Source organism: Diabrotica undecimpunctata, chromosome 2, assembly GCF_040954645.1.
Source record: "Diabrotica undecimpunctata isolate CICGRU chromosome 2, icDiaUnde3, whole genome shotgun sequence".
Classification (NCBI taxonomy): domain Eukaryota; kingdom Metazoa; phylum Arthropoda; class Insecta; order Coleoptera; family Chrysomelidae; genus Diabrotica; species Diabrotica undecimpunctata.
Window position 1 is genome coordinate 4,722,232 of NC_092804.1, and position 12,667 is coordinate 4,734,898.

The 12,667-nt window shown below is 34.5% G+C and overlaps 1 protein-coding gene across 1 annotated transcript in view; it reads right to left on the reverse strand.

Annotated features, from left to right (window-relative positions):
• Window positions 1-12,667, reverse strand: part of Zdhhc8 (zinc finger DHHC-type containing 8) — a 41,929-nt gene that overhangs the window by 11,062 nt on the left and 18,200 nt on the right. The window contains exons 5-8 of the mRNA XM_072522148.1: window positions 8,808-9,002; window positions 7,533-7,677; window positions 6,446-6,600; window positions 4,171-4,383 (exon numbers count right to left, since the gene is read on the reverse strand). Of these exons, the coding sequence (XP_072378249.1) occupies window positions 4,171-4,383; window positions 6,446-6,600; window positions 7,533-7,677; window positions 8,808-9,002 (708 nt within the window). The remainder of the gene's footprint in view (window positions 1-4,170; window positions 4,384-6,445; window positions 6,601-7,532; window positions 7,678-8,807; window positions 9,003-12,667) is intronic.

The window sequence follows — 12,667 nt, forward strand, 5'->3', positions numbered from 1 at the left end:
TAATACTTCGACATTTGTTGTGTGATCTGTCTAGGGAATTTTAAGTAGTCTTCTAAATACCCACATTTCAAAGGCCTCCAATCGGTTCATCACATTGGCCTTTATGGTCCAGGTTTCTACACCATATAGCAGTATGGAGTAAATGTAATATTTTACAAAGCGATATCGAAGCGTTAAGTTAAGGCTGCTTTTGCTTAACAAGGTTCTTATATTAAGTGCTGTTCTGGCTTGCTCAATCCTGCTACGTATCTCTATGTCTGGATCTAGATCTTCAGTTATCCAACTACCGAGATATCTGAACTTGGGGACCTTTTGGATGTTCTTATTGTTTACTATTATATTTAATTGCATATTTCGTGTTCTGCTAACCACCATTACTTTCGTCTTGTCTATAATAATCTTCAAGCCCAGTCGTTCTCCTTCAGTGTTTACTCTATCTATTAGTCGTTGCAGCGCTTCTTGGCTATCAGCTATTCTCACTGTATCATCAGCATAGTGAATTAATATACGATAAAAAAATTGATCAAGTTCCCTGTTAGTTCATGTAAAACATACCAATACATCGTTTACGTATCTCCACCAATATAAAAACTGTGTGAATATGGGATGTTTTGAAATCTTTGTTTCTAGATGATCCATAAAAATATCTCATAGCAATGGGCTTGGAGGATTACCCATTATAAGTCCTGCACTGTTATTTGTATATATTTGATTATTAAATTGAAAGTAGGTTCATGCAAAATTTCAAGATGTAGAATTAGTCTAAAAGGTTTTTGACTAGAAAAAAAGTTTCTGTAGGAGGAATACTAGGAAAAAGATTTTTTACGCCAAATGAAATTAATCTGGAGTTGTTAGGTAATTGAAAATGTTGTACTTTATTAACTAGTTCTATTGTATTTTTTACGGTAAATTTAGGTGAAAATTTAGTGTGTTCTAAAAAAATCTCTGACAGTTTTTTGAAGTTTATATGACGGAGCTGTATAAAAAGAAACTATAGGTCTTATTGGGTGATCAGGTTTGTGTAGTTTAATAAAAAAGTATAATTTAGGAGGCTGTGGATTCATGATGTGAGGTATTTCTGATCTATTCAATTTAATATTGATTTTGGCAAAATCTACGAAATTAGACACAATACTAAGATAATTATGTATTTTGTTGCACAAGTATCTTTCCAATAACACAAAAATTCTGATGCAAATTTGTTGGATCTTTAGAAAAGCCGTATAATCTTTTTCTTTCTCTGCATATACCACTCGTTTTTTAGAACTTAACGTTTTGGATCTTCCTTAACAATAAATAAAACAAAAAAGTAAAAGTATATGTACAATTATTAAAAAATGTATAAAACCAGATTGTCTGAGGCGAGACTTAATATAAATACTACGGCGGAGAAAGTTTTAATAAATATCAACATGCTCTTCGAATCCTAAAAGTGGACTTTTATCTCTTTAAAAGTAGAGGTAGATATCCCTTCTTTTCATGCATGACTAGAAACACATTACCTAAGTGTAAGAAAAAATAAAAAAACAGTTAGCAAAAACGAAAAGAATGAGTGGAGGTAGTAGAGGTTAGCAATAAAGGAGCAAGCTTGATGTTAAGTATTATAAAGCAATTTTTGTTTAGCATCCTTAATATGTCGCGAATAAGTACAATTTATATTACTTAGGTGAATAACACTCTAAAACAACGTCAAATATCGCAAATATACACGGCGACAATTTGAAAACTTCCTACTATATATTTTTAGTCTTCAAAATTTAATCACCTAAAAAATGTACAGCTGATTCCTAAAAAAACTGATACGACTCTTATCAGCGTATTTGCGTATTTTGTAGAAAATTAAGCAATGTTTTAAAGGATAAATATTTATTTTTTATATACTGTCACTGTCACTGACAAATCTTAAAATTTCAGTTTCAATTTCAGTCAAATTTGGTAGTGAAGTTATTGTTATAAAAGTAAAATAACAAAAGCTTATATTCAAAGCTTAGGACGGTGCCAACTAATTTTCATGTCTGTCTGTCCGTCTGTCTCTCCGATTTTTCATATTATTTATGCGAATGAAGATAATATGGTGGGAACTTTTCAAATTGTCATCCCGTATTAGGCGTAGAAAAATAAAGAATTTCTAAATATTAATAAGTCAATATTTTATATACAATATTGTACAGTATTACTAACAAACATTATTCAGTTAAGAAATCGAATAATTGTTGCTATAAGCAATTTCCATCTGCCGGTTAACAGCTTCGACTGAAGTACAAGGGCATGCATTTGTCCTGTGGTAAAAAATTGACAAAGGCAGATGAACTAACTATCTAGGCAACGGTATACAGTTATAGAAGGCAAGTGAGAAACCACTACATTAAAAATTTCTATGGATATCTCAAGAAAACAAGCCATGGCGATACAGAGCAAACAAATGGCTTCTAATCCGCGGTAGATGGACAAAGGATGAGAAAACAAGTGTCTGAGAAAATCTTAGAAACAAAAAAATGCAAATTTTACCTTCAAATTCTGTATTGGGATGGATACGGATGAATTAGCTAGGAGCTTGCTACTAGCATTATAAGAATCTTTGAATTGTATATTGTAGCACAGATCGAACCTAGCCTAACCTAACCTTAGCTATGAAATATGACTTTCTGTGTCGTAACAAAGTTCAATCAAAATTGCTCTTCGAAAGTGATACAAAGGTGGAAATGTTTCGTGTCGAGTGTATTGAGAGGAAAATAAATGATAAAAATGACAAACATTGGGTGCTTAAGGTATATCAATGTCAAACCACCCTCTTATATTGTTAGAAATAAATAAACTATACAAAAATATACTTATAAGTAATATTTCTTCTCTCTAACTTGGAAAAAGCAAATTTTTAATAATTGTACATTTTGTCTCGTCCCTTTTTGCTAGTAAAAACATTTTCCAAACACCGAAATCGTACTAGTGTTAGTAAAAGATAAATAACACAGTCAAGCGCTTTATACTGCACTTAAAACAAACAATACAGTTTTTATTACACAAGGAATATGGCAATATGCCTTTATTGCAAACTCTACTGTCCACTGTTTCAACAAAAACAAAAATCTACATAGTTCGTGCTGTTAGACGACAGACGACAAAACGAAATAGACTTTAAGTAGCTCAATTTGGCCTTCATCGACAAAACAAAAAATTTCCATGTCTTAATTATTTGTAGAAGGTTCACATTTCAAAAATGTCTAAATTAATTTAAAAATAGGTGAATTACACGGTTCGTCGACTTACTACGGTTGCCTCTTCCGACTGGGGTGGGGATGCTTGAGTTACGTCACCAGAGTACACAAGAATACAAAACCCATTTATTCGCGATTGAAACTGAATGTAGAGGGCAGGTCGATTGCAGTGTTGATTGGTTGAAGGGAAAGAATTACGTCACGAGAGTACAGTTTCGGGCTTAATGTTCATTGGTTAGGCGGAAGAGGCAACCGTAGTAAGTCTACGAACCGTGGGTGAATTACTACTTAAATCCGGCCATATTGGGACGGAGCTTGTGACGTCAAGATATATCGTTCCCACTCGTACTTACCCAAAAAAGGTACTTCTCTAACACGTTGAATTTCTTATATCTATAGTGACACAACCTCGTCACTGATTTGCAATGAACATCAGATCAATGATAGGAAGATTTGATGAGGACCAATTGAAATGATGATCAATGATACGAACAATGGATGAGAAAGAATGCAGCCCAAATATGTCGAAACTGAACTGCTCTGAGCTTATCAGACCGTCTGCGGCAGGATGTGTACCATTTCACTGCTACTAGTACTTATAATTATAGTGTGTCTAATGAATCCTGACACTTGAAAAATACTTTTACCTTGATAAAAGTTAAAAATACAGGAGGCAAATCGGTTTTTCGCTCATCCATATTGTTGTAATTTTTGCAGTGTTGCCAAGTATAGAAATTTTTCTTAGAAATAACACCATAAAATTTTTAAGACTTAAAAAATTTAACAGAATTTCAAGACTGTTCAACTATTTGTTATACAAAACATCATTAACTACAACCCCAACACTTATGCATAATGGAACACTAATATAAATGTACTAGTGCGCTTAGTAATGTAGGCCATTTGTGCAAAGTCTATTTCGTCTTTTCGTCAGCGTTATACACCAAAAACTCACCTTCTAACTGGAGTTGAAAGAGTCAAAGGAGTCGGCACACCCAACGCCTTGATTCTCTGCTGCATAGTGGGCGAGGGTCGCTGCGGTTGCCCTCCCAACACGTCGGGCGTTCCGCTGCGGTTCGGGTCGAGACCCCGCGGCCGGGGATGGGGACTACTTCGAGCATAATGCGGCATAGGACGCCCTGGAGTGGGTAACACCTGCGTTGGGTGTCTGAAATTATTCAATAACAACGTTTATTCAATAAATTAATATAAGACCAATAAGAATAGATGAAGTTGAGCTTATGAACAAAAAGAAATACAAACACAAGGATTAGACGAAGAGTTCTCGGACTAAGATATCTTGTAGATATCGGTGTTTTTACTGTATAACGAATCGTCAATAAACAGACATCTTTATAAGATTTTCTTTCAGATTAATGTTGGCTTCGAGTGCCGTTTAATTCCACAGAATTTATTCCAGGTCAAATATATAGTAAAATTCCAAGTCAAGGTTCTACATTATTAATTTTAATTTAAGAACTCAGGTAGACGGCGATAAATTACTACGAAAGTGTAAAAGAAATAAAATAAAGTGAAAAATTGAATTTTTTTCAAACAAAACCATTAATTTCAATAAGACTGCTTTCGTTATTTGCCTCAAATTGTAATCTCATCACAAATTTCTTAATATTTTGGAATAAAAAAATGTTACAAGGACAAAATTCATACAACAATTCATACAGGTTGTAACGAAATAGTTTGCCTACCATAGGGGTATTACTATTAGGGGTAGAAAATTGGAGGAAGAAACTACTGGGGGTGGAGAAGGGCAAGCGAAATAATCGAAACATATGCGAACGGCACTCAGGTTTTGGTAGGAGAGCTGGGATCGTGGATAAGTAAAAGGCAAGGGGGTTGGATTGGGGCAACTACAAAAAAATGAAATAAAGGGATACTTATACAAATCTCTTGGGACAAACAAAACAGAAAGAAACAGGAAACACCTCTAGTAATTTATATAGGGCGCCACTTTGAGGTGCCTAATTATAACCCTCACAACAGTTAGTTGTAACTTGAGATATAATTATTAAACATAAAAAACATATCTTTTCCAAATAGAAACTCAAAAAAAAGGGTTAGTTAAAAAAAGAATAAACAAAATGTTAAGAAACAAAATTTAACATTTATTTTTGTGTCACCACAAAACAGTTACAAAATAGACAGTGAAAAAATAATACAACAATAGTCGCAAAATACAAAAATACAAAAAAGACTTACATGTTTCATCTGTTTACAAATTCCAGGAGTTGGAGATACTATTAGAAACTTACAAAATTTACCGCACAGAGATTAACCTTTTTTTAAAAATAAAACAAACTAAAATCAAAAATAATAAAACGAGCTGTCGTGAGTTAACATTAAATAAAAAAAACTGAACAAATAAATTGACAGCTAAAGTCAAACCCTAAAATTTTACAATTTATTAATTATTACAAATCCTTTTTGTTATGAAAGCAAATTCTTATTATTAAAAAAATGTCTGTCTTTACTTTAAAATTTGAAAGTTACCTGGATTTCACAAAAATTACACTTGCGCTGTAAACTGGACTTCTTAAAAACTCAACAATGGCTGGGAATCTCTGACACACGAACAAAAAGGAAAATGGGTCACTGGAACACAAACCTTGGAAACTAAACTGGACTTGGCTTCTTAAAAACAGGAAAAGGTACAACTGGATACAATGGCAACATTTCAAAACTCACTTAAAACTGTAACTGAACCATTAAACTGCTACTATATTTTACATATTTTTCAAAAAAAAAGACGAACAACGAGGAACATTTCAAATTTGACGTAAAATTTGGACATAACGCTGAAGACCACCGCTCTTCACCGCGGCTCCAACGAAAGTGACGAAATTATCTTAACAAATTGATCGCATAAATTGGAATAAACAAAACACTTTGGGTTTAAGACACATAAACAAGACACAATGGAAATTAAGACGTAAATTCTTAATTTGAAAACGCAATATCGGGCGGTTTGAACAAAGAAATATCGAAGAAATTTGCGCCTGTGACATAAACAAACAATAAAATGATTTATTATCGACGGCGGCGACCTAAAAAGAACGAAAGATTATTTGGGTTTTAAATTGAAGGATACGAACTAAGAAACATTGAAAAAAATTCTTCGTTAATATAATGCATATATAAGGGGATTTCAATTAACACATATACGAGGGGATTCCAATAAATTTCAAATGCTACAAGGTAAAGGCTTTACTTACCTAGGAGATTCACCATCGACGGTATTTCCGGCCGATGGTAGGAAGAAATTACTTTTCGAACCGTGCCTCTGTAGGGGAGGTGTCGGTTCACAGTCTTGGGATTGGGACGCTGACGGCTCCATGTCTAACTCACATCCATCACGGCCCGGTGACATCTGCAAAGAAATTAATGGCGTTTATCATTAAAAAATAAAAAAAAAACAAACACGATTATGTTCCCCATTGAAAGTTTAATCTTGTATTAAATATCAAATTGGAAAGAACCAAAATGATCTTAAAAACACCAAAGAAATGGATTCTTCCAGAAAACAAGTTGTAAGACGACCTGTATTCAGATACAAGACTTAGAAAATGAAAGAGAAGATATTATAAAAGCAAATAATGGAATAACAAAGGCACTATGATTGTGAAATGGACCTTCGAGCCGGATCATGTTGATTATTGATTATAATGAATTTATAATAGATACATATAAAACACTACATTTAATTGAACATGGTTATATAGATTTGTTTGCTTTGGGATCTGGGTGCCTTCTCTCTCTTGTCTACGGTGAAAATGCTCTCTCGCGGAGAAGTCTGTTGGTATACAGCGCAGGATCGGCCCGAACGTGTATCATCGTACAGCTTCAAAAAGGAATAATAATCAATAGCTACTATTATTTAACTTTGATTATTGATGCGTTCGATGGAAGGTACACCGCGTCACAAATCGATAACAAATGTACTTAAGCCGTACCCCCCTATACTTCGTATATGGACTCCTATCACTACTAGCTGTTGGCAGACCTGAAAAGGTTACTATAGGGAAAGAAACTTGGATCAAATGCTGATTACTGCAGGAACTAGGACATGGTCCTAGTTCCCTCAGTTTACTAGATTCCAGTATATTGATGTTGGCAGTAAGTGTCCTATTCTAACTTTAATAATGATAAGAAAAATCATAATAAAAAATACGTTTAATATTAATGATAATAATAAGTGGAGACACATAACCATCTGCTCGTTATAAATATATGATAGAAATAAATGAAAATTATTATAGCGGTAATAGCAATACAGTTTATGCTCCATATTCCAATACTTACTTTATTATACGCATTCGAGTTCATATTTCTCACTCCATTACTGTTATCCATGTACGTCTTCACTTGACTATCGTTCGTTATCGTCGCTATCGGTCCATGTGGACAATGTTTTCGCTTCGTATTGTATTTACTTGGTTTTATCAAGCTGAAAATAAAAAATATTGTTACTCCTCTCTATTTTAAAATAATTTATTACTGCGGAAAAAGTTTCGAAAATGTGCGGCGTGAGTGTTCGCAAAATTTATGACTTTCGCGAAGAGGCCCAGCAAGGCGAACTGAAACCGATACAAAAAAGGAAGAAAAACAGTTTCCAGTGCAATTTACGTGAGAATATTTACGATGAGGAAGTGAAATCTCGAATAAGGAAAATTGTCCATGATTTTTTTTGTGAACAGAGTGAAGAGTGGTGAGGACCTACCAGCTTTTTCAAAAAGCTATTTCGTAGGCTACTAAATGACATGGGTTTGGAATATGGTAATGATTTGATAATGATGGAAAGAAAATATATCATATCCTGGAGACACAAATATCTCAGACAAATAAAAACATTGAGGAAGAAGGATAACGTAACCTTTTTTATACCGATGACAGTTGGATTAACGTCGGTGCTTCAGTCAAAAAGGAATGGAGGGACACAGCGATCAAGAATCTACGAGATGCCTTCATAAAAGAGCTCTCTACTGGACTGAAAGCTCCAACCCAAAGATCCTGGGTTTGTTCTTCTTCATGCTGGAAGCTAAGCTGGTTTTGTGGCATGGGCCGAATTAATTTTCTTGGCCAAGAAGGGAACCGATGATTACCACGACGAAATGGACGGGGATCTATACGAAGAATGGTTTAAGAAGACGTTAATGCCAAACTTGCCGAAAGACAAAGAAAACGTTGTCGTTTTAGATAACGCGTCATACACCTCCCGCGAATTTGATATATCGAAAAAATTGTGAAACAAAAGGCAAATCGAGGATTTGCTAATCGAACAGAACATTTTCTTCGAGGAAGTACGACAAGTAAAAAATTGAAACAATTGCGGAAAAATATGGCGTCGACTGCCGCCTTACCATTGCGCGCTGAACCCGATTGAGATGGCGTGGAGGCAAGTGAAAAGGTATGTGGCTTCAAACAACGTCGATTTTAAAGAAAAAACGGTTGATAAAAGAAGCTTACAAACGCGTATCTAAAATGATAATTAATATAGGAGATGAGAAAATAATGCCAAATCTGCATCTATGTAATCTTAATCGGATAGAATTTAATATATTAAAATAAACTACTTACCTTGGAAACTGCGGACCAAACTGTGTATAGCAGCAGTTGTCCCAACAACCTCTCGAGAACGGATTGTATCCACCTTTAAATTTGCCGGTTACTTGTTCGTTCGTAGTTCGCCCTCTTGATACCAGAACCATGTGAAAACCAGTCAAACCAAATATAGGTATGGAAAGCAAGGCTACCAGTGCCATTAATACCATACTGAAAGGATATTTATTAAGGAAAATTCAAATAAGCTGCAGTTACTATTTTCTTAACATACAATTAGGAAAGAGTCGACACACGAATAGGTGAGTGAAATGGGAGCGGAACAAAATCTGATGCGCATCCGAGTGCATGGAAAACCGAGCCAATTGACGCTAAGGGCCAATTAGTGCTGTAGCCCTATAAAAAGTCGTTTTGCAATAAATTCTAAATACATCATCATCATCATAAGTGGCTCGAAAATCCGTTGTGGGTCTTGACCTGCTCACAAAGAAGTCGCCATTCCTGTCGATTCCTGGCAACTTCCCTCCATCTTCTGACCCTTAGAATCTGTAGGTATTCTTCCACATCATCAATCCATCTCCTTCGTGGTCATCCTCTGCTTCTTGTGCCCTCTGGTTTTGAAAATGTTAATCTCTTCGTGTATTCGTGATCTGACATCATAGGAATGTGTCCAGCCCATCTAAGTCTCTGCACTTTAACGAATTTCACACTATCTGGATCGGTGTATAACTGATATAGTTCAAAGTTGTATATCCAACGCCATAGCCCATTTTCATTTACGGCCCCAAAAATATTTCTAACAATTTTTCTCTCAAAAATACCAAGAAGTCTTTCATGATTTTGAGATAAGGTCCACGTTTCAGCCCCATATATCAAAACCGGTCTTATTAAGGTCTTGTATATATCGAGCTTTACTGCACGTTTTATATCTTTATTTTTTAAATGTTTCTGGATACCGTGAACAGTTCTGTTTGCTATTGCTATGCGTCTTTTTATTTCGTCGTTTGTCGTGTTTGTTGCGTTTACTAGCGATCCAAGATATGTGAATTCTTTGACTTGCTCAAAGTTATGGTTGTTAATTTAAATTCTCTGTAGGATATTTCGGGGGTTTTTAGAAACCAACATTTGCATTGTTAGTTGGGTCAACTTAAGTAACTCAGGTGGGATCCGAAAGTCTATCATTGCATTATATAATGCAGTTGTTTTCACACTGTCACAGGCTGCTTTGAAGTCGAAGAAGAGATGGTGTTATATTCTAGTGACTTTTCTAGAATCTGCCTATGTGCTTGAATTTGATGTGTAGTTGACTTTCCAGCAGTAAATCCGCATTGATATTGACCAACAATATCCTTTGTAAAATGTTTAAATCTTTCAAACAATACATAGCCGAAGATTTTTTACGCAGATGCTAACAGAGTAATGCCTCTATAGTCCCCTTTAGCCACTTTTCTGGTACCAATTCAGTCTGCCATATAAGTACTATTAGTTTATGGATTGCTGCAAAACGTTGATCACCACTTTTTTATACATTTCCGAACCGATTTCATCGCTTCCTGGGGCTTTATAGTCTTTGAGCTTTAGGATGGCATTTGACACTTTTTCCCTTGTTGGGTCTTCACTGTGTAGTTGACGTTGTAGATTTTGTTGATTGTCTATATTGTAACCTCCTTCAATATCGTTTATATTTAGATGGTCGCTGAAATGTTGTGCCCATCTGTTAAGAACTGAATTTTTATCATGTAGAATTTAACGTTAGTGTCTACTTTTTATCGAACAATCTCATTGAGAGTGTTCTGTTCGTATTCCCCCTTCTTACGTCGATGGATACGTTTTCCTTTCTTCTCTATACTCTTCTTTTTTTCTTCGTGTACAAACTGCGTCGATGGTTTTTTGATATGCTGCGTTCTTTCTATTTGTGGCCATTTCGCACTGATGATCAAACCAATGATCTCTTTTTCTGACTTGGTTTTGTCCATTATTTTAACCGATTTCTGTAACACAATATCTCGTATATTTCCCCATAGTTGGTTAATGTCTTCTTCTCATTGATATATAAATACATAATATTGAAAATTACTTTACATACAAAAAATACATTCATAGCTGTCATTAGTACATTGCTAGTCAAGTAAATTCCATTTAGAATGTCATACAGTGTACAACAATGATATTTCCTCGTTCAGACAGTTTACTTTTATTTTTAAGTTAAAATTATGTCAACAACAATCAAAAGGCTAATTACAATGATTTATCTGCCGATAGACTGTACAATCAATGCCGAAGGTAACTAAAAAAAAAACTATTGTATTGAGCAATTACGTGACATTGAAATATTTCAGTAATAACCTATTACTTATCCATTTGTTGTCGCCGACACACTACAGGTCAACACTTTTTTTCGTTTAAACAGTATTCAAACATGGAGTTCTTATTTACCACGATAGATAAAGCAAAATATCATGAATAAACAAATAGATTTATCTATGAACTAATTTGTTTTATCTATAAATATTTTTTTCGTGAATATAAAGTGGAACGAGGAGAATTACAAATTGAATGAGGTATAAAAATTCGATTTATCAAAATTTAAAATTAGGAAAAACGATGAAAAGAAACTAATGTAAAGATTTATTTTTTTTCTGTTCGTCTACAGGACTTTGAACACGGTATAATATGTACTGGGTGTTCCAATAAGCCGATCTCTCGGCTATATATCAGAAACTATTCATGTTATAACTTTAGGAGAAAAAATTCCTTAGTAAAAGTGGCCAAGAGAAATCGCTGGAAATAACTTTCAAGTTTCTGGGTTAACCGCTAGGGGGCGTAACCTGTGAAGAAAACTTTGAAAACCAGTTTTTTGGGAAATATGCCCAATTATACCAAGTGTTAAATAAGTAAACTAGAAAGAGGCCTAAATTCCGCACAAAGTTGTTCAAGTACTTTTTTTTATTTTTTCAAATAAAGGGTGGGAGAGAGTGGGAAAGTATTTGTTAATAAATACCTATAACTTTGGTTTGGATCAACCGATTTTAACGAAATTAGTGTCATTAGAAAGAGTGTGGATAAATTAATTTACATCTACTATAAAATAATTGAATTTAGTTGTCATTGTCATAGGTAGACGGTACTTTTGAATAGAAAAAATTAAAATTTGTTTTTCTTCAAAACGTTTAATGGAAACGCCTATTTATTTTAAATTATAATGGAACTGAATTAAATTCGTAACAAAATGGCGCAAACCGCATGTTGATAGCTTTTGTCGAACTCGAGATATTATCATGAGGTAGATAATACAAAAATAATAACCTGCGACATAATGCCGTACAAAAATATTGGTTCCAATAGCAGGGACAATCTTTGATTTTCGGAAAATGTTGACCCCATTTTCGGCAATTTGATGCAGTATTTGTAGTAATTTGATACAATACACAGTTTCGGATCGTTATTTAGATGACTTTTTTTGTAGTGCCATACATATCGGCTGGTACAGGGGTGAGAAATCTAGGGCTTGTCGTCTATAATAGGAGAAGTGCCTGTTCAGTCTTCTTTATCTTCTAAACAATCACACCAATACTTCTCCCGCTCTTTAGACTCCGCTATGAGGACCCTGCAGCATCGTCTGCGTATGACATCACCATCATCAAAGTCATGCAATCAACGAGGATTATAGAAAAACTTCACGTGGAAATCTTACGCAAAAGAGCCATCGTTTTTCAATCAAGAAATGATAATTTTCTGTTCAAAGTCTTCAGGTATTTACTGCATTCCGAAGCAGTGGCGTGGAAGTTAAAGGATTATAGGAAATTCGAGCAATCACCGGAAAAGTCCCAATTTTCCATGTTATACTGTATTTATATCAGTTGTAAATTTTTGGGCAG